General features: G+C 37.6%; 2 protein-coding genes across 4 annotated transcripts; one reads left to right on the plus strand and one right to left on the minus strand.

Annotated features, from left to right (window-relative positions):
- The first annotated feature begins 14 nt into the window (after positions 1 to 14).
- On the plus strand, positions 15 to 21,025 carry myripa (myosin VIIA and Rab interacting protein a). Of its 3 annotated transcripts, none has more exons than XM_056742626.1 (16): positions 15 to 1,166; positions 1,884 to 2,032; positions 8,937 to 9,158; positions 10,743 to 10,879; positions 12,594 to 12,677; positions 12,864 to 12,961; positions 13,060 to 13,134; positions 13,556 to 13,648; positions 14,108 to 14,279; positions 14,500 to 15,062; positions 15,888 to 17,330; positions 18,648 to 18,833; positions 19,022 to 19,183; positions 19,422 to 19,520; positions 19,602 to 19,662; positions 20,318 to 21,025. In XM_056742626.1, exons 2-16 carry the CDS (start codon positions 1,923 to 1,925, stop codon positions 20,329 to 20,331), a joined length of 3,519 nt encoding a protein of 1,172 aa, XP_056598604.1. In that variant the 5' UTR covers positions 15 to 1,166; positions 1,884 to 1,922; the 3' UTR covers positions 20,332 to 21,025. The 3 variants fall into 3 exon arrangements, with proteins under 3 accessions (XP_056598604.1, XP_056598605.1, XP_056598606.1); XM_056742627.1 differs by having other exon boundaries at positions 13,063 to 13,134; XM_056742628.1 differs by lacking the exons at positions 15 to 1,166; positions 1,884 to 2,032; positions 8,937 to 9,158 and adding an exon at positions 9,166 to 9,301.
- Positions 21,026 to 21,384: 359 nt separating this feature from the next.
- Positions 21,385 to 25,767, minus strand: plxdc2a (plexin domain containing 2a). The gene is made up of 13 exons (XM_056742287.1): positions 25,686 to 25,767; positions 24,663 to 24,871; positions 24,440 to 24,574; positions 24,283 to 24,352; positions 24,077 to 24,199; positions 23,876 to 23,994; positions 23,689 to 23,788; positions 23,448 to 23,543; positions 22,935 to 23,016; positions 22,729 to 22,789; positions 22,431 to 22,606; positions 21,892 to 22,078; positions 21,385 to 21,769 (listed from the first exon to the last, which is right to left on the minus strand). Exons 1-13 carry the CDS (start codon positions 25,765 to 25,767, stop codon positions 21,518 to 21,520), a joined length of 1,692 nt encoding a protein of 563 aa, XP_056598265.1. The 3' UTR covers positions 21,385 to 21,517.
- Positions 25,768 to 25,828: the final 61 nt, after the last annotated feature.

Consider the following 25,828-nt stretch of genomic DNA (forward strand, 5'->3'; position numbering starts at 1 on the left):
AAATAGTTTGTTATCCACTAATACAAAGATGATTTATCATTATTGATTTGCTATGTGGGACAAATAGAGGAGGACTGCTGACTCATAGTGCTCCTGTTATTTTATTATTTTACACAGATATCGATTTAATTTAGTTAATAAGAAAACTGATGGCAGCTGTTATATATTATATTGTTTTCTGCATATAAAGTCAACAATGATCCCATGTGATCTCAAATGGATGTACAGTCTCTTGGTGAATGTCACCTTAAAGTAAAGAATGTATTGACGCATTCCTCTTTGTCATAGCTATACAAATCTTCTATGCATAATTGTTGTCTACCAGATACGTAACAGTATCATTCTATGTCATTAGCTTCATTCCCTTTTCTTTTTCTTTTATTTTGCTGGCTTTAGCCTAGAACTATTTCACAACAAGTTGTCCAAGCAACACAATGTGTGACCCAGTCTGTGGAAACCAAAGTCCCAAAATCGAGTTATGAGATTAGACAGAGAGAGAGAGAGAGAGAGAGAGAGAGCTAGAGAGATAAAGAGAGAGAGACTGGGGTACTTTGACCTTATTTCTATTGTTCTAACCAGCTGACTTGAATTACATGACAGCTTTAATGTGAAAACAGCGAAGTATTTATATACATTTACATTTAGTCATTTAGCAGACGCTTTTAACGCTTTTAAATTATATTTAAACACAGGAATTATAACTCGTATTCCTATTGTGCTGCAGTACCACAACAATGAGATATCCCATAATTTTTCCCAAAATTAAAATAACGCATAAAAGTAGTACATCAAACTTGTCATGTGGCAAAAACAACACCTTGTTAATTCCTACTTCCCTTCATTGCTTATATATTATAGAAAAGCCGTCAAAAAGACAGCCTGCTCCAAAGCATTCAGCATGTTATGTGAGGTCTCGTGCTTTAAATGGCACGAGATCACAGCGGGTAGACGCGCACCCGGCACACATGCGCTCGGGCGGTTTCTTCTTAAATGTTCAACGATTTCTGACAGACTCGTTCAAAGGATACAAAAATTCGTTCCGGATACTGAAATACGACGCGGACGTTGATTCATACAGTGATAGGATACATTATAGTGACTATTCCTTCAAATCTTGACAGCTTGGCAACAAAGTGAACCGAAGTGACTGTGGTGAAGACACAACGGTGAGTGCAGCACACAGGACTGTGTATCACATTACTGTTCTTTACTAGTTTATTGGGGGGGGGGGGGGGGGGGGTTGTTGAAAAAAGAGGAATATTTTTTCTTTGTTCTTGAATTAGCACTAGACTGTTTGCTGCACATTTATTTGTAAACTTTAGTATTCATTCTGCTCAGCTCAGGAGATGTGGCCTGACCTGAGCAGGATGTTTCAAGCATTTCATCATAGAATTAAATATAATTCTTTACATCACTGAATTATTCAATGCGAGGTTGAAACATCCAGGTATATGGAAAAGTCTACGATATCTCATGTATGGATATGTACTGTATTATGCATGGTGTTGGGATCTAAATCTTCAAATCTGTGCCTCAGTTCAGCATACTATTGGATTTAAGGACTTTAAGAAAGAGGGTTTATATTTTGCAATACACTGTATGAGATTTATGGAAGAAGTATTAAAGTAATCTGAAAGGAACTTTTAATTTTTACGTCTGATACATTCTGAGGATGTAAAATGTACAACCGAGGATGTAAAATGTACAACCAAGGTATGAAAATCCAACGAATAGTTACACTAAATGTTTACTAAATAAGATATGAATAAAATGAGTTTTTGCTGATTAAAATGTACTACTTCATATAGATTGTGACTCCAGTGCCATAGGTGCCAACCCTTTTCCTAAACAACTCTGTTGTCCTTCTATTTGTGTTCTTATAGCCAACAGTTGGGACAGGGCAGGTATTTTGTTAAGTGAGGATGGGCCGTAAACTGGATCTCTCTGGTCTGACGGATGATGAGGCGGAGCATGTGCTACAGGTGGTGCAACGGGACATGCAGCTTCGTAAGACAGAAGAGACGCGACTCAGGTGAGTCCAACCCACTCCTGTTTAACAATGTAACATGACTTTTATAGAGTTTGTATTCGTTGGAACACAATTTTAATGGTCTCATTTCACAAACTTTTCCCCAAAGTGACTAGCATTGCAGTTATAGGCCTAGTAGACATTTTATCTGTTCATGCATTTACTGGGGAGTGAAGCCATGAGCTTTAAGTTGCCAGCTCCATGGGTTCTGATAGAGCTATAGGAACCTATGTTATGGCAGCATAATGCATTATAGTCGTTGTTTGAGCGCAGGAGGAAGTTCCCATCATTCCCAGACCTGCTTTAAGATAAAATGACAGGAAGGGCTCTCCCTTTCCTATTTAGCTGTGACTCACTTCCCGGAGCCCACCGTGGTTTCAGCTTTGGAGGAATCTAATTCTGTTTTTGCTACTGTAAGATACATTAGAGGTTTCATACATCAAGAAAATACAATTATGTTCACAGCTGTGATTTATTGTGTAGCCTATGAGTATACATGATACACCTCTGCTGATATAACCAGTGAAAGATCCTTTCTATCCAAAAATGAACAACTGTTTTGAAGGGTTTTGTGTTGCTGATTTTCCCATCACACAATAGGAAATAGGGTGCATACTCAATGTTCTTTTCTAACCCGTCTTTTAACATAATTGTTTCGTGCTGTCTAGAAAAAAGTGTCTCTAGATAAGTCTAATTCACTTACCCATGCTTTTTATGTCATATTTTTAATGGATTTACAACGTGTTATCTATGTTTGATTTCTCTCCCCCTTTTACCCTCCTTTGTTTTGTATTTCAGTATTTCACACTGGCACAAAGAAGCACTTTACTGACATTAGTACTTTTGGATTAAAAACACATTGTGGTTAATGACTTTTTTGGCACCAGGATTTTATTTGAACGATAAACAACCAGCCACACTCTCTTTCAATCTCTTGCACTTTATTTCTCTCCATTTCTTCACTTTTATGAATTGTTTTAGGATCACATGTGAAAAGTAACTAAATGATGTGCTTTATGCATGAAATTAGAAAGTCTTATTCAAAGCGCATTATGGGAAAAGACAGTAAACAATGACTCTGAATGAACAATGTTTCTGCATCAACAACAAATTTAGAGACTATAACATAGGTCTTTCACAGCCTACTTTTATGATTTTGTTGTGATTTCATAATAAATTAATGTAATATATGAAATGGGACTACGGGACCAAAGTGTTTGGCAGGCAGACACTGAATCTTTAACATCACTCTATCAAAGCCTTATTTAATGCAGACAGCATTTTTGTGCCCCTTTGTTCTCCCAAGTGTGTTGTGCCTGCATGCATCAAGCTTTTCAATATCCTCAGTGACACCTGGGGAGCGTCTCAGCATTTCGAACAGGACTGAATGTGATCTAAGAGATTGAAGGAGTTAAAAAACAAGATTATTAGAAATGACCCGGTGAGTTCAGGGAAAGAAACTAGAATATATAAAAGTAGAATATCCATTTTGTAAGAACCCAGAAAGTAAAATATCTGGAAATCCATTTCAATCACGGTCAAAGTGTTTTTAAATAACATCTACCATGTCTCCTGACAGGAAGGATTGTTGTTCTCGTTCATATTTGGTGTTATTTCAAGCTTTTAATGAAGGCTATTACAAATTTAATGGTACAGAAAATATGTCTGTAAAAGTTGGACATAACTATCACATAAAGAGGTAATGTAAAAGAAATCTAGTAAGTCTGGTTGATGGGTACGTCATGCAATATTAAAGCTAAAGTGTATGATTATTTTTTTGTGGTTTATGGCTTGTATGGATTTCAAATCTGATCTAATGTCTCATGAGATTATTTGAATTGAAAATGTTGAATCTTGTTCTGCATATTGGCTCACATTATCATACTATGTATCTACTTTATGCTTGATAGACAGAATAGCATTTGACAGGTTGACTGTACAGTGATTAAGTACAACATGATGATACACAATGCACCACATATTATGTTTAACTAGTTTAAACAGAATATGTGTTGCAACGCCACTGCTTATCTGTGTTAACAAGTTATTTCAGGAATAGGGAATGTAAATGCTACATTGCTGCTCCACTGTAATCACAACAGTAGATAAACCTTTGAGATTGACGGCTCCTGTATGCAGATAGAATATCTGTGTAGACCATTGCTTGATCTCGAATAATAATATACCAGTCCAGTCTATTGTCTAGTTCTGTCCAGTCTAGGCCAGTCTAGTCTAGTCTATCTATGTTTGATTAGATAGTCTAGTCTAGTTTGTTCTAGTCTAGTCTAGTCTAGATCGGTTCAGTTCAGTTCAATCTATTCCAGTCCAGTCCAGTCTATTGTCTAGTTTACGTTTAGTCATTTTGCAGTCGCTTTTATCCACAGCGACTTAAAGAGAGTTCAGGGAGCAGTAAGCCATATGTCATACAGGAACAATAATACAATAGGTGCTAATACAAAGTTACTAGTGTCAGCAAATGCTAGACCAATACCTGTTGAGAGAAAGAGAGAGGGTAAGTGTTTTCTTTCTTTTCACATTTGTCCGTCAAGTATTCACAGAAGAGATGTGTTTAAAGTAGTCTTTTAATGTTGTGATAGATGTGGTTGACCGGACTGAGTAAGGAAGAATGTTCCTCCAGGAAGGAGTTGGGAAGGAGAATGAGCAGGAATTTGATTTACTGCCCTTATGACAAGACAATACAAGACGCCGCTCGTTTGCTGAACGCAGGGTTCTTCTTGATGGGGTGTAGGAGTTTAAGAGGGTTTGAAAGTATGCAGGTGCAGATCCAGTGATAGTCCTGTATACAAGCATAAGTGACTTGTTAGCCAGCGGAGAGAGATGAAAAGGGGTGTCACATGAGCCCTTTTGGGCTGCTGGAAGACGATGCGTGCTGCTTCGTTCTGAACATATGGAGGGGTTTGATAGCCTTTCCTGGAAGACAAGCAAGCATAGCATTGCAGTTGTCCATCCTTGAGATAACCAGGGCCTGGACAAGGAGTTGTGCCGCATGCTCAGTGAGACAGGGTCTAACCTTTCTAATGTTCAATAAGGCATATCAGCATGACCGCTCTGTCTTAGCAATATTGTAATTGATGGACTGCTGTAAAACGAGATCTAGATCTGGGTGTTGTCAGCATAAGAGTGATACAAGAAGCCGTGTGCCCATATGATGGGTCCCAAGGATGTTGTGTAGATGGAAAAAAGCAACGGTCCAAGCACCGATCCCTGAGAGACCCCAGTGATCATGTGCTGAACAGTGGACATCGAGCCCCTCCATGACACCCTGAAGGATCTGCCAGAGAGGTAGGATTTGAACCAGCGGGGAGGAGTGCCTGAAATTCTAGAGATGACAGGGTTGCTAGCAGTATCTGGTTCAAACAGGTCTAGCAGAATCAGGACAAAGGATATATGTTATACACACTGCTTGTCATCCAGTAGTTTATTCTGGGATAGGTAGGAAGACACCTGGTTGAAAACTGCCCATTCAAGTGTTTTTGCAATAACTGTCGGTAGTAGAGGGGTCCAATGTGGTTTTCTTAAGTAGGGGCGTGAACTGGGCCTGTTTGAATGTGGATGGAAAAGTCTTTTAATTGTACATGTGAGTGCATTTCTTGGTAATACAACTACTGCTCTGTGTGTATTAATACAATCCCCTTACACATGAAAGTAATTATGAGAAAATAGGAGGATATTTATGTTTTTACACTGCAGTCACGCCTTGTTCTTTTGTAACCACTCATTCGTGAAAGATGCTGCCCAGTTTGATGACTTAGCATGTAACATTGGCTTTTGGTTCCCCTCTGTTCTTTGCACCTGTGTCCAGTCTGGTTATCTGGCATTGGTCACTCGGTAGACCTTCCCTTGGATCTACTGGCAAGGGCTACTCTGCTCTTCTTTGCCAACGGCTTGATTTGTAAACAACAGAGCATGTTTCCGAGAAAGCGGTGGAAATGGCCTGCTGAGTATCCAATTATAAATTCATTTGAGAGAACCCTGATGGAATATCATAATAGTGGCTGATTGTAGGAAGATTTAATAGATCATTCTTACTGGTCTGTAAAAATTGTTCAGCCATTTATCTTCTTTTGTACTCTGCTCCAGCTTGAGTGTATTTTAAATGCATCTTCCCACTGATTCAGTTTAGGCCGATCAGTGTTGTTTGTAATCTTTTTGAAATTTAGAGTTTAACCTACAAATTCAGAAGACATACATTACATGTCAATTTGTGGCCAAGTGATGTCTAGTTTTGGAAACTTTATATCTGTAAAATAAAATGCTTTTTATTCAAATACATTCTTCATATTTTGTTTGGATGTTATGCTTGGAGTGTAAATTAAAGCTCAGCTTTGACAAGAATTTATAGAGACTTGGCAAGAAAATAACACAAAACACATGTTAAAAGCTTACTGAGTCAAAGCCAAAGAGAATGACTGCTGTTGTCAAAATCAAGACAGGGAAGTATAAAAATTTTTAAATAAAAATATGAATAACAGACCACTGTTAAAAGCAAAATTCACTCTTGCATGCATAATATGCCGTTACACAACATTGGTTTTCATTCTTTTTCCATTTTTTGGTTTTGACATTTGCGTGTTTTTAATCTGCCGAGATTATCCGTCGTTATTTTTTCTCAGTATTCACTGAAGCTGATCAATCCAAGCTGTTGGCTCTAATACAGATTTCCTGTTGTTTGGGGAGGCAGAGTTTACGAAACACTTCCAGTGAGCAGATGTTTTTAATATAATGCAGTACATACTGGGGCAAGACTGTTTGTAAACACTGGTCACTAACTAGATCTGCATGTTATATTTAAATCTGAGGAACATATAACATGTCTTGTTGAATTCTAATGTAAACATTTTGTATAAGAGTGGACTTTTTGTTAGATTCCTACACTGTATTATCTGTATTATTATTTGAGGGCAGTCATGGCCAAATGGTTAGAGACTAGGATTTGTGACCAGAAGGCTGTTTAAAAAAAAAAAAAGTGGCTTCACTCCAAGATTCTAAGCGGTAGTACATGACGTTCTGTATAAGGCTGTTTAGGATAAAAATTAACAGCCATGTAAATGAGTAAATGTTGACCGAATTTTCATTTTCGGGTGAACAACATTTGGCTGGGCATTAATAATAGCATATTTTATTTATTTATAATTCCGAAAATTGTAATAGATATTGTGATAATATTATAATTTTTTGGACCCTATAAGAGTGTAGTGAACATTTGCAGAACAAAAAATAAGATTAAGTATTTTGAAAGGCCCATTGACTTCCATCGTATGGAAACAAAACCACTGATGCATTTCTCAAAATGCCTTATTTTGCATTTAACCGAAGAAAGAGTCAAATAAAGATTTTTGGGGATTATAAATCATGGTGGGGTGAACTATCCCTTTAAGCAGTCACAGTTTATATGTGACAAGATATTGGAGTATAATTCTGGCATGGTTTTACTGTCAGAAATTAAAACGTACAGTATATGCACATCAGTTTAATTGAGCAGGATAAATCTAATGGACCTTATCCAAACACAACTTGTGTGCCCATTCCAAGAGTCTAATAAAATGTGTAAGTCTCTCCACTAAAGGCCAGAGCAATTTTGATGCAGGATTGCTCTCTCATCCCTGGAGGCCTCTGTACAGCTAGAATTACAGACAGATTTAAGATGTTGAAGGGCGAATGTGACACATTTGTCAACACACAGATGTCATGTGAACATAATCCACTCATAGAGCACTTCAGCCTCCCTTATATAGACATTACTAATTGTTGTTAAAGCATTCTCTTAAAGGCACAGTCCACCAAAAATGAAAATTTTGTCGTCATTTCCTTCCTCAATTTGTTCCTAATTTGTATAAATTAATATGTTCTGTTAAACACAAAGAAAGATATTTTGAAGAATGTTAGCGATTTTCAGTCCTGGGACACCATTCACTACGATAGTAGAAAATAAATATTGTGTATTTTTTTGTTCTGTTAAACACAAAATGAGATATTTTGAGGATGAAGGAAAGCATAAAGTTCTGGGACACCTTTGACTATATACATTTTTCTTATTAGTTAGTCAATAATGGCCGAAAACCAAGCTGCAACCTCCCAGTCTCTCTCGTAAAACCAACACATAAGTGACTTAAGCTGCAATTCATTGACTGGCCGCTAGAGACTGGCTCCAAAACGGAGCAGAATCTCATTGAGCCCCATGTTAAAATGCCTAACTGTATGGCAGAAAAAAAACATGTTTACAGCGTGGTACAAAATATTATTTTGGTCTATAGATAATTTAGCCCTTCAAGACAACTGTGGGGGGGTGATTTGTTTTTAAATAAATCATCCGTTAAAATTATATTAAGTCTTAACATTCTGCATAATTAAGGGTGGGGCCACTTGTGTGAGAGATGGTATCGTCAACTTCACCTCCACCCACGTCACGTCTTTTAGCCCATTTTTTATTATTTGGGGAGTGACGTGTGGTGTCGTTCTGCCCACGCCCACTTTATTGTTCAAAATTGCTCTTCACAATTCTACGGGTGATGTAACAGACACTACGTCCACGCTTTATTCTGTCTATGCCCAAAACCCGAAAATTGCTAACATTCTTCCAAATACCTTTCAAAGGAAGAGAAGAAATTTATACAGGTTTGGAACAACTTGAGGGTTAGTCGTTTATAAAAAAAAATCGGTGGCTGAACTATGCCTTTAATACTCAGAGAAATTTACATTAGCGTATTCATATATGGATATGCATATATTGTACAATGAAGTACTTTATATTACACTATATGGGTTATATAGAATATATATACATTTTATAGAATATTACATTGTCAAATACTTTGTCTAACAATCTGTGCGCATCTCTCCCTCTCTCTCTCTCTCTCTCTCTCTCTCTCTCTCTCTCTCTCTCCAGTGAGATGAAGCAGGCGCTGGTTGAGGAGGGCAGTCGGTGTCTTCTTCTTTCGCGTCAACGGAGGTTTAATGAACGCTGCTGCATTCGCTGCTGTTCGCCCTTCACCTTTCTGCTCAACCCCAAGCGCTCCTGCCTGGACTGCAACTTCAACGTCTGCAAGGGCTGCTGTACCTACAGTAAGAAGCATAAAGGCTGGCTGTGCTCCGCCTGCCAGAGGAGCAGGTCAGTATCTCTTGGAAAGGGGCAGCGCTAACAAGTGCTAAGCTATTCAGTAACTGCTGTGACAGTCAGTGAGAGACAGCTCAGACAGGGGGCTTAAGTGGGAAACACCTGGCTGCTAAAGGCTGACGATGCACCTGCTACAGGTGAAACAATAACAACTAAAGTTCTGATGTTTGGAGTTGACAGTTTTATTTATCAAATGTTAGATAACAGTTAACAACAAACAAATGTACTACAAATGCATTTTATGTTCCATATGTTAAATATGTGAATTGTTCTGATCTGTTTCTGATCCTGGTACTCTGTTGCTCATTTTAAGTGATTTTAAACTCAACATATCACCGTGTCAGACAAGGGCTGTAGCACAGGACCTCGGCATATAATAAGCAAGTGTCTGTGTGTGTGGGTGCATTTATACTTATGGTCTGCTGAAAGGCAGTGGGCTGACAGCACATTAAACTATACTGTAATTGAGGGTTCATTTGATGAAGGGTCGCTCTGACCATTTTAAAGTCTTTAAAATAATTATGTATAATGCATTCAGTACATACTATTTGACACTGCAGTAAAAGGCATTAACAAAGATAATGTGAGTCATATTACTACTGAATCGTGACAGAAAACACTTCTGCTCTCAACGCATGCAGAGAAGACAACCACAATTTTTTAAACTCTTACCCACCATTATTTCATATATTTATGAAATAATTGGTCCTTATTCTTGTTTTTAGACAGTTTTATGGGGAATTTTCTTAGAAAATGACTGGGCACCCACTTCTTGGTAGAGTAGATACAGTCCCAAAGTGTCTCCATTTGTAGATTGTTTGCCTAACTGTAGACAGGTGAATTTCTAAAGTCTTTGAAATAACTTTTTTAAGCTTGAAAAAACAGCTACTGTATTAAAGCCTCTCATATTTCTATGCAGATTCTCTACATTTGGGTTCTCAATAAAATGTTGCCATCATGGTAGGGATTATTTAATGTTAAAAGTAAATATATGTATGCATTGCATTATGAAAACATCTTGACTTGGTCTTTGAACCATAAAAATAAGGATTCTTATTTTGTTTTTAGTATTAATATACCAAAAATATACCATGTAATTGAATAGCTTTTTCTTGTTTATTCCTTGCTTTGTATAAATGTACACCCCTCACACTCTTTTTGACCTTATTTCTTTTAAGTTTGGAAGTAATCATGCGCTTTCAGAGCATGCAGTTCCTGTAAAAACACTATTTGATTTTAGACTATGGACCCGAGCTGTGAGTGGCACAAGAACATTGAGTGATTTGCCTGGTCTCTTGCTTCATTGCATTGACAGATAGGGAAGTGTAGTGGAGTTACTGTAAAAGCAAACAGTATCCACAAGTGCCTTTAATTAAACTGTCTGCTTTTTGACGGTATATGAATTTCTGTCATGTCTGCACATCTATATTTTTTATGATCATATTAAATTTTGAATCATATATGCTGAATTAATCAGACGAAAAACAATTACGTCTTAAGATTTTTCTTGTCTTAAGTAAGCTTTAAGACTAAATGTTGTCATTAGGCATTATATGGCCCTTGTTTATCTGTTTTCAGGGTGCTGAAGATCCAGTCGCTGGAATGGTTTTACAATAATGTGCAAAGGCGTTTCAAAAGATTTGGCAGCGCCAAAGTGTTAAAGAACCTCTACAGGGGGCATGCAGCAGAGCGTGGAGTGCTAGCAGAGCTTACAGGTACTCTCCATCTGGAGTGCTGTCTGACCTTTCCTAAAAATAAAACACATTTTACACTCCGGCATTTTGTAAAGTACAGTATTTTGTTATATTGCGAACATTAAAGAGTTGGATTATACAGCCTAGCAGGTTTGTAACGTGTCACACACAAACGGTGGATATTTCGTCTCGGTTTTGGATATTCTTTGTGGCTCTTGTTTTTGTCCAGCCATGGCCAGTGCCAGGATTATAACATGGGAGGTTTATTTAGCATATATTAATGTAGGTTAGGTTGCATGATGTGAGATGAAAATGCTTAAACTGGCAGCATAAAAGACATCATGACTTCAACATCCTCATTAAGACTCATGTGTACAGTATATTGACCATTTATTTGTTCATGCTTATGGAAAGACAGTTGTCACCTCTATACCCGAATGAAGATAATTAATTATGATTTCAAATTGAGTAAAGTGTCTATATTTCTTTTGGCATGATGACTTACAGTATATTAGCTAATCATTATAAGATAAACAGTTTTTACATTTATCAAAATGTATATATAAGCCGTGCATGGATAATGTAGTGGTCTGAACCCATTTTCACAGAATGTATTGTCAAGGGGTTACAAAAAATGGACATTCATGAAAAATGGTGGCCAGCCAAATTTTTGTTTCGAATGGTAGCTTTTGCAGGGTCACAGAATCTCAAAGGTTATTTTCCTCTTTCACTCATCAGCTTAAAGCTCCTTTGGCTGTGTGTGCTGGACTATGGCACTCAGTGTACTGAGAGTTTTGATCTGTGCCAAGGCTGTACTCCAGCTGTGGTCGGTGAATGAGAAATGTCTTTTCCATAGACGAATGGACAGGAAAACCATTAGAGTGAAAGCGAAAAATAAAGAGCTTTGACCACACTACACTGTGCGGTCAGGCCATTGAAATATGATGCACAAAAAGCTAGAAAGAATAATCTGTTAACAATTCTGCATCAGACAAGAACGGAGCGATAAGCTTATGCCGTGGCATTATCGTTGTACATTTTTAAGCTGCATCTCAGTGGGAACATACAGTAGCAACATTAGTTGTCAGCTTTATGTTATGGAAAAGGTATGATTGATGACATTGATTTGATTTGCGCTTTCAGCAGAGAGTAGGCATACATTTCTTTGTGGATTGTAAAAAGCATGTGTTTTTTTCACATAACAGTAGATCGTGATTTCAGAGGCAGCTTGACCTTCAATAGCTCAAAGACTCAGGGCTCTGTGGAGCGGAGGTTATATGCATATGTCATGTCAAATGGTTGGCAAGCCATTCCTGATATTAAATCATTTATTATCAAAGTTGGAAAGGTTTCTCAGTTTGGAACAGGCCTTTTTCTTTGAAACAGCAACAAAGATGATTGCATATGGTTGCATTTATTTCCTACTTCATATTGAGCCAAGCTCTTTTTTCCACACTTGCGTAATCTTATGAAGCTGGAGGATGTTATTTCCAGCCCATTGCACTTTACACGTAATTGTGCAGAAGCCCAGTGGAATACTGGAAAGTAATGTAGAAAAATCTAGATTTGAAACTGAGAAGTACATTCATTTTTATTATGTGGTTGTGATCTATTTAGATGTCTTCGAGGCATGTGTTCTGCCAGAAGATTATACAACTTCTCTAAGTGAAAATGGAAAGATTTTTTTCACCAACTTTGTTTATCGAACACAATGTCATATTTTGTACACCAACAGAGGGCAGCACTTATGAGGAGGAGGGCATCTACAATGAAGGCAACGTGTATGAGAGCGACTCTGCATTCTACAGGCAAAGTGAAGGTTTGTTATCAGGGCCCATAGTAACATTTGTATGTGTATGGCAAATCAGTAAAAAAATTAACACAATTCCTTTATTATATGGGCTTAGAAACGATCAATTGTAGACTTGGTAATGGGACAGATCCTATCAAAGTGTGATTTTCGCTTTGTATGTATTTTATTGACAATGTTACACTGTCTCTGTAGAGCGCAGCATGGCTGAGACTATTAGCGTGGCACTGCGGGTGGCAGAAGAGGCCATAGATGAGGCCATTGCTAAAGCTGAGAGCAAGACTAACAGTCAAGTAGGACTTTCTTATCAATATGTGCAGTGCTGAGTAGAGCTGGAGAGGAAAAGACAAAGATATTTTTTGTTTTTACCTGTTTGTCATTGTTGGAAAAGCAGAGTGAAGCTCATTATCTGCGAGAGCACCGAGGAGAGCTGGTACAGGAACTGGCCACAACTATAGTACAGAAAGTGAGTAACATTATTGTACAGAATCTGGAGATTTACAATTGTGAAACAAAAGGATTCTAGTAGTATTTTGAATAGCAGTTCTTTCATACATGTAGCAAATATTGCTGATGATAGTATTAAGGCATGGTTCTGACTTGTATAAAAAATATTTTTACAGTGTATTGCAGGAGATTTTTTAAGTTTATTCCCAGACTAAATTGCAAGTCTGATTTGTTATAACTGAAAACAACTTACTTAAATATTACAAGTACTGTAAATACAAGTGCTGTTGTTTTCTAAGGCATGTTTTTTAAATAGTTTACATGTCCCGACCCATAATATGACTGTTGTTGTAATTTAAATCATGTGGTTAATGCATTACTTTTGTTACTATTATTCACAGTGTTTACTTAAAATCTACAATGTATATTTTATACTTCAGATTGTCCAGCGGAGGAGGGATCTGTCTGAGATGCAGTCTGGTGATCAACTTTCTCCTGATCAAGCTAAGAGTGCCAGCAATGCTTCTCTCTGGGTACAGTGGCCTTTTTATCTTCAAACACTTATGGCTCGGTTTTACAGACACGGCTTAGCTTAAGCCAGTACTATGCCTAAATTGAATTAAGCTATTTATGTCGCTTTTATAAAAGTGCCTTAGAAGAATACATTACTGGTGTGCATCTCGAGACAAAACAATGCCACTGATATATTTTAAGAAACATTCATTTTAGTCTTCTTAAACTTTGTCTGTGATACCAGGCCTAAATCAAGAAAATACTGCATTCCTCTGGGTTCCATCCATTTGCATGTGAACACGGGAGTCTAAAAATGCACTCATATGAAAAGCCTGAAGTGTATGTGCATCCTGAAAGTCTAGTATGGCCGCATCCTTAGTCTCTGGTTTCGCTTCTTATAAGATCACAAACCTGCATGTTCTGTAAAGCACTTGGATTGTTTTACATTTAACTGAATGAAACGTCTTCTTTGACATCAGAGATCTCACTCAGCATTCTGCCTTTTGCCTGATGAGAAAGTGGACCAGCAGGGCAACATTGAGTCCAAGCCTTCAGCCTTTCAAGGTCATGCTATGGAAATGAATAAAGAAGGAACAATGCCTGTCCAGGTCTTGCCTAGCTGGAGGAGTGTTGACCGATTGGACAATTCTAGTAAGAGCATTTCCATTCATCCATACGTTCCTTCTATACATTAAGTTACACTTACTTTAATTTAGTCTTTAGAGAGGTTCATACTCATTTTTAACATTAAGCAGTTACATAGCAGATAGCACCTTGATTTTAAAGGTTTATTTTGTTAATGGAGAGACAGCAGTGCCCCCTTTATATTGTGTTTTCTAAATGCTATGTGTTTTTTTTTGCTTTTCTTCAGCGTTACAGAGCCCTGACGGGAACTGGATTGCTTACCAGAGCACCCTACTGTCTCGTCCAAGCCTTTTAACAAAGCGTAAAAGCCTAGTCTACAGCGCCTTGGAAAGGGAATCCGGTGTGGTGTCCGCTTATGATGAGATAGGATCAGAAACAGAGACTGAGTCTGACGGAGTCTGGGGTGCGGCTCTGCAAGAACTTCGCCTTAAGATGTCCGCCAACAAGCAGTTGAGTTATCCTGAGTCTTACAGTCGTCATTCAACCTTGCCTTTGGATGCACATACCCAAAAGTCTACTGCAGATATTGAGAGCTCCACTGGTGAGGATGGACCGCCGCATAAGTCCCACAAATCTCTACTGCCCTTCCTGAAAAGGAAAGTGCCACTGGACCACAGACGACCCTCGTCTGCTCGTCGCCCAAGCATTATGGATGTTAATTTCAACCCAGGAGGGGCGGAGAGCAGCGATGATTGCCTAGAGGACAGCAGGGTCAAGAGGTTACGCAGGAGGAAGAAGAATAAGAGAGAAGATGCAGAATGGACAGGAAAGCCAGTGTTGTCTTTACCGGTGAGGATGAATGTTTATGTTATTTACATTTAGTCATTTAGCAGACGCTTTTATCCAAAGCGACATAAAAAGAATTTAGTGAAAGTGTCCTATTTGTCAGGTATGGTGACCCATACCCGAAATGTGACCTCTGCTTTTAACCCATCCAGTGAGTAGTGAACACACGCACAGCAAGTGGTGAACACACGTACACCCAGTGCAGTGGGCAGCTATCGCTGCAGCGCCAGGGGAGCAAGTAGGGGTAAGGTGCCTTGCTCAAGGGCACCTCAATCGTTACCCGCCGGCCCTGATGATCGAACATTCAACCTTCTGGTCATGAGTCAGACTCTCTGACCATTAGGCCACGATTGCCCATAGGGAGCAATAAGCAATATGTCATACAGGAGCAATAATACAATAGGTGCCCATTACAAAGTTATTGGTTTCAACAAAAGCTAGACCATTACCTGTTGAGAGAAAGAGAGGGTTAGTGTTATTTTTTTCAACTATTCATAGAAGAGATGGGTTTAAGTAGATTTTGAATGTTGTGACAGATGTGGGTGACCCGCACCGAGTTAGGAAGAATGTTCCACTAGGAAGGCATTGTGAATGAAAATGAGCGGGAAATCCATTTACTGCCCTTATGGAAAGGCAATACAAGAGGCTGCTAGTTTGCTGAAACTTTGACTTAGTTTGGCTTTGATTTATGTCATATTTCTGTAAAATCAGCATGTATTTGTGCAGAAACATTACTACTGAACATCATCTTTTTTAAGCTACAGGGTTTATGTGGTCATCAAGTACCTGGTGATATCAGGGAATGATTTTGTTTTATTCTGTCTACAGGATTGCAGTAGCCAACTCTCAGATGCTCTGGTGAAGAATCGGTACTTGAAACAAGACCCAGTTTTGTGTCATAAAAGTGATCAGGATCTGGACGCTGATGCTTCAGACACTCCTACCCCTGACATCTTGAGTTCTGGAGCAGTGACCCCTGAACCATTTGGACTTGATCTCAGAAATCACAGCAGTGTGGATCACAGAGCCCAAGGTTTGGTTGAATCTTTAGATAAGGAGTTGACCTCCAAATTGAGAGAGCTGAACAGTCAAGTTAGAGAAACACAACTCTCTTCCACTGAGGATGAATTGGAGAGGTTGGAATATCAAATCAGAGATCAAGAAAATGAAAGAAAAGCAGAAGGAACTAAAGTTATAGAAGAAGCTACATTTGCTATTAAGGTTGATTTAACAAAAAGAATGAATGAAACGGCATATCATCAAATAACAACAGAGAAGCTGGACAATAAGTTGACCTCTAAACTTAAAGAGCTGACCAGTAAAGTCAATGAGACGCAACTTTCTTCTACTGAAGATGAATTGGACAGGTTTGAGGATCAAATTGAATTTGATGTCACAACTCAACCAATCAGAATGGAGACACTGGAATCAGAGGATAATAAGACAGATAATCAAGACAGATTGATACAATATCAAGAGAAACCCCAAAGTCATGTAGAGAAGATGGTTGAAAAAGCAGAAGAAGAGAGATCAGAGAAAAGGCCTCGGGACATGGTGTCAGAAAAAGACATCATTGAGCGAAATGTTGTGAACGAGACGTTGAAAGATATTACCACTGGCAGCCATAAACAAGAACATAATATGACAGACGCACAAGAGAAGATAGCCAGAAAGAAGACTGAGAAGACGGTGAGCCAAAGACAAGTCCAGACTGAAGAAAGAAGCTCAGCTGAAGGTGAACAGAGCGGAGCTGAGAATATAGAGACTGTGATTCAAACGGAGGAGGCTTTATCCAGTGAACTGCCTTTAAGTGAATTGCTTATTGAGGATGGAGAGGTGGAATTTGATAAGATCATCGATATTGTAGCGAAGGCTTTGGATGAAATGGAAGAGTCAGAAGCTTATTGTGGTGAGGGGGTATTTTTAGAGGAGAGTGAGGCAGAGAAACAAGAGATGACGAAAGATAAGGCGGAGCAGGAGACGGTAACTGATGGTGCAAGACATGAAATGGAGGACGGCGTGGAAGTTGAGCAATCTTTTGTTGCTGGAAGGTCGAAGGTGGTTCACGAAAAAGAAACGGGGGAGATCAACAAAGTCTTGGCAATTGAGAACAGCACTGTTGTTGAAACATCTAAAGAGATACTTCTACTAAAAGATGCCAACAGTCAAGGTGATGCTTTAGACACTGAGAAAAGAGAGCAGCAGAGCATTGTTCGGCATAGCGCCCCATCTGGTCAGGAGGAGTATCTCTCACCAGAGGAGATCTGTAAGGTAACAACAAAACTGAATGCTTTAGCTAAGAATCTGCTTGCTACTGCTAGGCACTGCTTATTTCTTTCTTATTCCTTTTTCCTGTTTGTCTTCCTCCTCTTTAGTTGTTGTTTTTTTCTTAGGATTTACACATTAATATACATTTTGTTGCCAATGTACCTCAACAGGTGATTAGAATGCGTTAATTTATACAAAAATACACTCTTTACTTATGACTTCCTAAAGCAGAGGAAAAAATTAAGAGACCATTTCAAAGTTATTTTCACTTTTTCTGAATTTACTATTTAAGGTTTGTGTTTAGGTCAAATTATCGTTTCGTTTCACTCTGTGAACTACTTATTATATTTTTCCTAAATTTCAAATATAAACATTGTTTCTATATGCATTTATTTGCAGAAAACGGAAAACAAAATAATGGAGAAGATGCTCTGTATTTTTTCAGACCTCAAATACTGCAAAGAAAACAACAACATACTCACTATTTTGTAATATTTGTAAATGTATTTAGGAAAGGTTCAAACGTTATTTTTATATGTAATAACCTCGATTATTGTATCATGTGTCTTGTCATTCTGTCAGTCTTTCACAATGCTGTAGGATGACTTTGTCACTCTTTAGGTTTATATTTAATAAATTAGAGATCTAACAATATAACATCTCACTGTACGATAATACCTCGGTATATAGTCCGCTGTACAATATTTATTGCACTATTTAAAATGGCAAATGATGACCTGGAAATGTGCCATAAGCATCCCTTTTTTCTTTTTTTTATCCTCTAATCATAACTGCTGCTTTGAGGTATGAGTTATAGTATGAGATGGGTCAAATGACTTAAATATGACCTCAAAAAAGTTGCATGAGGAAACATCTTTTTTTCCCCAACATTTTCTATGTTAGGCTCGGAAGACATATTGCTTCACACAGTCATGTGACCACGAAAATATTGAGACAATTTTGCTATTGCGATAACAAAATATCGATAATGTTGTTACATCCTTAGATGAAGCACATCCAGAAATGCTCATCAAATAAAAAAAATGTAAGGGTCTCTTATTTTTTCCCCCAGCTGTATGGAAAAGTATTATTTAATATGCATTATATTCGAATTTGAGTATATTCCTATATATATATATACAGTATTTGTTTTGTAAGGGCTGTCTGACTGTGTACAGTCTCTAGTTTCTCATCTTTTCTATTCTGACATTTGTGATAGGTTTGATAGCATCTGCTTTGATTTAGTTTTGTTCAGTGTGTTATCCCTGTTGGAAGCAGTATTTTTACTGCCTTTCTCTATATCTGTCCTATCGTGAACAGAAGTACTCTGCTGCATCACTGCGTAGCATCACCACAGAGGTGCTGAAGGTGCTAAACGCTACAGAGGATCTGATTCACGGATCTATGGGAGACAGCCGAAGCCAGCCAGATCACAGTGACCTCATGACAGTTCCCCCAGCGGAGGCCAAAAGACTAGACGAGCAGCTCAGCCGACTGGAGGAGAATGTACAGAATACTTTTTAAATGATTATAGATTTCTCCCTGACAATAGGCATTATAGAAGCAGCTTCAATCATTTATTCTGATACTAAGCTTAAGAAATTTAACAGAATGACTTGAGATGGTGTGTAATAGTGGCTTTTTTAGATTTTCTTGTATATCAAAGTATTAGTGAAGGGTTCCGCTGTTTGCAGGTGTATGTGGCTGCAGGTACAGTGTTCGGGCTGGAGGCTGAACTGGGGGATCTGGAGGAGTGTGCCCGTAGCATCTGTGCATCCACCTCTGAAGGAGAGCTCTCTCACCTGGAGGATCAAGTGGCCTCAGCAGCAGCCCAGGTGCAGCAGTCTGAGCTCCAGGTGTGTTCTTTCTGCACTCTCTCAGTGCGCGTTACTCTAAGTACTTAGATTCTGGGACTTTACTTTTGTTTGAAACACACTCTATTTAAATATAATTGGAAATTATAATTAGCAAAATCTAGTGATCTTTTTGTTTATTCGGTTTATTATAATTTCACATAGAACGAGTGTACACAACGAAAACTAAAATGATTAGTTGTATTTATGCTTGGACTGATCTGATGATGTATTTCTCAAGGTTTTGGACATTGCAGGAAGAATTGCTGCTTTGAAACATGCAGGTCTTAATGTTGCGCCGCAGACCCAGTTTTCCAATGTCAAGACAACAGTAACTAAGGTACTGTCTTCATATGTTAAGAAAAAAAAAACATATCTACACACGCATGTGCTTATGGTTCTTATAATGTTGTTGTTTTAGACACAAACCATTGGCTCATCCCGCAAACTAAGGCGGCGACTGCCAGCGCCTCCAACACAAGGTAAAAGCTGCGAGAGTGTATAGAAAACTCTCGTTGCAGAAATAACACTTAAAGAGTACATAACATGAGATCATGAAATTGACATGTCATGCAGAATGTAATGTTTCCGTGTTTGAAAGTTATTGGCTTGGAAAAGGGTAGTTGACTCCGTATCACGCAAACAAATCGTCCCTAGTCCGATTTGTACGTCACTACATATAGTCCCGCCCACGTTTTGCTAGGACTAACCGCGAAAACTTCACTCTTCTCCCCCAAACGATGTAGTTTTTGAGCCTCATTCGCGGTAGACCAATCACAGCACACTAGACCACCTGGCCAATCACATCAGACTAGGCTAGCGGAAAGGAGGGGATTAGACAGATGAATGGCGAAATGAATCATTTGTGAGTCAGTCAAGAAGTAAGGTCAGAATATCTGCCAATTATTACGAAGTAATAGTGTTTTTACACCTATGTACATAAACTTGCTGTTGGACACCACATTAACCAAAGTAGGACCTTAAAAATCCCTAGTTATGTACTCTTTAAACTTTAAAATTTCAATGACACTGTTATTTTTAATTATATAAACAGCATGAATAAGACCTAATATGTTCCAAACTGATGTTTGGCACAGAAAACCTATTTATGAATAACACATATTATGTTACTTCTAGATAAAGAAGCTTAAAGAGTATGGTGGGAGATTTAAGAAGCATCACTTCAGAGTTTAATGACTGCTAACCAAACAAAGCTCTGGATCACATGTGCCTTAATGCTATAGTGTACATGATAAGTTGTATTTAAACAAACTTTAGTTCAAATCGACAGATTTTTTACTGATGTGGTAATGTCATGTTACAACAAAATGTAACTATCAGTATCACAACCCTTCAAAAATAGATGAGGTTGTTTTGTTCTCTCTTATTTATATTTTGTTTATCTAAATGATTCATGTAATAATAAATTGATGTGATACTATATAATTTAATGTGGAAGTGTTTAACCATACAGTATTTGACCATACTGTATAGCTGTGAATCAAAGATACAAAATTGTAAGAACTTTAACTGAATTGACATTTTTTAATGATTTTGTCTGATATGAATCAATCATCCAACACACAGACTTTTTAATGGCTGAAACATTCTGATATGGATTAGATTTGATAATATAGAGAGCTTTTACAAGCTAAACTTACAAAGTTAATGTGTAAATGATACTTGTAAATTCAAAAATGTTATTTTTTGTAGTTTGATTATATTTTGGTTATACTTAATTAATTAACCATTTTTATTAATGTCATGAACAGTGTCTTGTGGATATGTTCCAGTCAATTACAGACGACCCCAATAATTGTATTAAATTCCTTTGTTGAAATGTGTCATTTTGTGCAATTGAATTATACAAATCAAAAGACACAATTATCAAATACAGAAACTAAGTATTGCTTTGTATGAAATTACCATTCTTTTTAAGTCATTGTCTGTATGTTTTTTGAGGAATGGTGTGCAGTTTGTATGAAGTATGTGTGTCTTGCTGTCAAGTATTATCCACATAAATTTAGATTTATTGCAATTAGTTCAACAACACTTCATGAGGTATTACTTACTACATGTATTTTTCAGATTTTCCTTCTCTGTTTCAAACAGGACATAATATGAGATGTTTGCAATACACAGACCTGTTCAGTTCCTGGAAAAATAGAGACCCTTCAATGACAAATATAAAGATTTTCTCCTGAGACTTGCAAATCCATTGGTGTCAATAGGTTACTAAAAAACATCCAGCACTTTGGTCTGATAATGCAAAAAGCACTGTGTTTTAAAAACCTTAAATTACACAGTGCAGCTTCCTCTCGAAAACAGAGGAATATATTAAAACGACAGTATAGGATTCATGCTAGCAGCTTCCCATAATGAGGAACGTTCTCTTTGTTCGGCTACAATGAATCCATCCCTCTGGTCAGTCAGAAATAAGCTCTCTCTCCTGTCTGATACGAGAAAACTGTCTCTCGTGTCCATCTCGATGAATCCTTCTTTATCTTGTCCCACGGCCTCTACCCCTGCGTATGACGGTCGTCTTGAACCTCGTCGAAATTTGATTGCAGGCCAATGTGTTGGTCTTCTCTAAATGTCAAGAAAAAATATTTTAAAACTTTTTTATTGACATTGTTGGCTGGATGTCTTCCTCAGAAAAACACAACTCATTCGACAGATGAGAAGCACTGCACTAGAGAGTTAAAGCTTACCTCTATGAAGAATAGGCTGGCGCTGGAGGTGGGATGGTAGTACATGTATATAGTGGCCAACACTGCAGTCACCATGAGGATCATAGTGACCAGGATGCCAATGAGCAGACCTGTCTGCATCTGCTCCTGTCTCTGCTTCTCTGTATTGTCCATCTGAGACTCTGAATAATGAAAGAAATTACAATAGTGGAGTCACAAAGAGAACAGCTATGGCCAAAAATAATCATTATTTACACATTCCAAACCTATATTTTTTCTGCAGAACACAAAATATGTTTAAATAAATGTTGGTAGCCAAACCACATTGTCTGACAATGGCATTCAGTGCATGGAAACAAAACCACTGAGACATTTCTCTAAATATCTTATTTTGTGTTCCACAGAAGAAAGAGTCATATACAGGTTTCAAATGACATAGGGGTAAAAAATTGATGACAGAATACAATTTTTGGGTGAACTATCCCTTTAACTGCATTATAACCATATATCAAACAAACCATATATGTTTTTTTTGTAGCCATTAATATCATAAAACGTACCATTGTTGAGGATGATAGTAGGGCGGTTTTTGAATGACAGGGATGTGCTGGCTGTTTTGGCAGAGGAAGAGCTCATAATCGAAGTGATTGATGTTTCTGTTGTCGTAACCGTGTATGTCGATACTGTTGTTAGTCCTGCGTTCACAACTGGAGCACTGGTTCTCATGAGGGGTTTTCTGTCTGACAGTTGACCACAACTCTGATTCTTTATCTTAAAACATATCCAAAGTTAGTAACAATGGGTGACCGCGTATTATAAAACAGGGACAGCTTAAGAAGTTGAATGAAAGCTCCTCACCTCATTTAGACACCCATGGTCAACCCAGTCCTGACGATACTGGTCAAATCCACTGGAACATCTGTAAGAGAAAGTATGAGATATTGCTATACTGTTGGATCCAACTGGCTCTTTTTGATGATGTTGACAAACCCATAATACAGTTTTCAAATATCATACTGTATGGTCAAACAGTTGAATTGTTGAAATACGGTACAAACCAATACCTTTTTAGGCGACTGCACCAGCTACAGTTAAAGCCAATCTGAGCTGTCACACACATCTCACAGCTGGAGAACTGCAGGCAGGCTGAGAGCAGGAACAACAACAGGTCATGACACATTTCATCAAAGAACAGGTGGAGAATATACTGTGATCTTGACAGTATGTCTGTGAGTGGTGAAACTATTGGTCTTGAAAACATTAGAAATATTACACTGTAAAAAACCTGTAAAAAAATGAAATTGTCTGGCAGCCAATGATACAATAAAATTGTATTGATGTATTAAATAAAATTACATTTTTTTTCAATTTGCAGTTTTTTCAGTAATTTTATGTTATTTTTAATGTATTTCTTGTGGAAAATGTGTAAAAATATACTTGAAAATCTATTAAAAAAAATACCTAAAATGACATGTTTTTTCAGTGTACATTTCAATGCAATATTTAATTGTGCTCATGAAATGTTTAAAGTCTAAGCTTAACGTCTAAAGTCTAAGTGTTAGCCTTTTTAGACTCACTCGGTAATGGAAGCATTTCAACCGCAGATGAGTTGGTGATCTTGGATTTTAAGAGTTCTACCCGATGGTATTCATATATCGTTCTCCGTCTAACATCTGTCACAGGAAAACCAATAAGAGCTTGAAATGATGAATGCACAGAAAGGAGAATTCACATGTTAATGAAACACAGTCATATAATAGACAGATATCTAAGTGGTGGACAAAATACTATTCAAATCACAATCGACAAGTCACTTACTTTGAAGCTGCTCAATCTTATGAAGAACCACAAACGCATCAGAGAGCCCAACTTTCACAGGGTGATTGACATTGCTTATTGTATTAATGTCAATGGGAATCTTAAAGCAGATAAAGGTCCAGTTAAAGCTTTAAGCAGTACAATGTGATGAACGTGGTAATAATAGAAAACTATCTTAACAAACAACCTCTTTATATGCAAAGGTGATTCTGCCGTCCTTGTGTAAAGTTGCCTGGAAGGTAAAACTACCCAAATGAAAAGCATCCTGAAGATGCACATGGTCCCACTGAACAACAAGAGCTGTGCCTAAAAGAAAGGGAGTTGTTTAATAGTTGATATCAATTGAAAATATTTTACTTTTTAACAAGCTTTGTCTGTTTTAACTTACCATTATCGCAGTAAAAAACTGTTGAGTTCGGCGAGATACTGAGGTCAAAATTAGCCATGAGAGGAGCAATGTATTGAGTTGCGGTCAGCATTTTGTGGATAACACTTCCCGTGTATAAGAAGCCTGGAATTACAAAAACAAACAAAATCTGCCTTAACCGTTTAAGTTTAATTTAAATAAAAAGTATTTTACCATGTAGCACCTACCCCCTGTAGCAACATGTATTCCTTTTAATTTGTGTCCGTAGAATGGGAAATCAAATGACAGATTCACTCTCTGTAAGTAAACGCATTAAATATTAAATATTAACACTTAAAATATCAAGATAAAATTATTTTGAATCATCAGACTATAGGGGCGTACCAAAGTTTGTCGATGCGTGTTGGACAGAATTCTATGGGCCGTCCCCATCTTCTTAATATTTACCCACAAATCTTTAACTGTACTTTCTCTGGGTCCATAGAATTTGGATGTGTAGTAGATATAATCCATATCTCTCTGATGGACAAAGAAAACATAAGTCAGTCTTAAAGCACAAATGTATGATTTAATATAAAGTGTGCGTTCCTATAAAACATTTCTTCACCTTAATGGTCAAGTTGTCATGCCTGTCATTTGTCAGTACGTCCGGAAATCTGCCATGCTCTTCATAACGTTCCAGATGCTGGTTCTGAATGACCTCATTCTCTGGTTTGGATGAAAACAACCATCTCCTCCATCTTTTATTGTACCGCTTGAAGCTGACACTGGAAATCTCTTGCTTGGAGAGGTGTTCAGAGGTAACGTATGACATGCCTAACAAATGATGATTCATTGAAACATTTTGTACGCTGAGTTGTTTGCAGAAAACAATATGAAATCCCTTAATGGCTCTCAGCTGATATGACAAATTTGTATGATTTCATATAAAAAACAAAATGTGTTTCAGGTTCTTGAAGTATATAAGAATGGAACAAAAACAATAAGTAGGCTATTTAGCAGCTGTGTGAATCTTTGGATGCAAGCAGTCTGTAATGCAAATAAACACGGTTTCTCACATCCTGCAATGACAGGAGCATGCCCAATGTCCTCCTTTCACAAGTGAGGGTGAAACATGCTCAGAATTCCTCATGGTGCTAAAATGGGGGGAGTATGAGGGCAGGGCAATGTTTTGACAGATGTGACATAGGATTAATGTGCTCACAACGTTTAGGTATCCAAAACAGTTCAGTTCAGATTTCGGACACATCATGCACATTTATTATTCATATTTTTTTTAACTTATTGATGAGTTCATATTTTACTGTCTGTCTGCTGTGTACATTTCTGATCTCATTTAAAACAATGGGTGACAACCCTCTATTTAGTTGTACTGCAAATAACTGCAGTTATTACAATAAATACACAGTACTGATACAAGAGAATTCTTGTTTTCATAATGAAATACTTTTCAAAAGGTATTATAAAGCATGGGAGAATAAAATAAAGTATAAAACTATTTTTTCTATGGTAAATAAGCCGACAACTCTTCAATGTATAGATCATTTAATTAACTTGTATTGCATATTTTATTGTTGTAAGAAAGTATCGATTAAAATACAACACACATGAAAATAAATGAAACGCTTACCATTTGTTGGTAGTTTCTGAATGGTGAATTGAATTTGAATCAAAATCCCAAAGAAAACATGTGGTCTAGCCCACAGCGCCATGCCCACCGATATTTAAAACGTCTTTGTACATTTAAATAGAAGGAGAATAAGACGTTTAACT

The sequence above is a fragment of the Triplophysa dalaica genome, chromosome 3 (assembly GCF_015846415.1).
Source record: "Triplophysa dalaica isolate WHDGS20190420 chromosome 3, ASM1584641v1, whole genome shotgun sequence".
Taxonomy (NCBI): domain Eukaryota; kingdom Metazoa; phylum Chordata; class Actinopteri; order Cypriniformes; family Nemacheilidae; genus Triplophysa; species Triplophysa dalaica.

Coding starts and splice junctions, on each gene's coding strand:
- myripa (XM_056742626.1), top strand. CDS start 1,923: ATGGGCCGTAAACTGGATCTCTCTGGTCTGACGGATGATGAGGCGGAG. Junction 2,033..8,936: donor ACAGAAGAGACGCGACTCAG/GTGAGTCCAACC, acceptor CTCTCTCTCCAG/TGAGATGAAGCAGGCGCTGG. Junction 14,280..14,499: donor TGACCGATTGGACAATTCTA/GTAAGAGCATTT, acceptor GCTTTTCTTCAG/CGTTACAGAGCCCTGACGGG.
- plxdc2a (XM_056742287.1), bottom strand. CDS start 25,767: ATGGCGCTGTGGGCTAGACCACATGTTTTCTTTGGGATTTTGATTCAA. Junction 24,353..24,439: donor ACACGCATCGACAAACTTTG/GTACGCCCCTAT, acceptor GTTTACTTACAG/AGAGTGAATCTGTCATTTGA. Junction 22,790..22,934: donor TGGTGCAGTCGCCTAAAAAG/GTATTGGTTTGT, acceptor TTTCTCTTACAG/ATGTTCCAGTGGATTTGACC.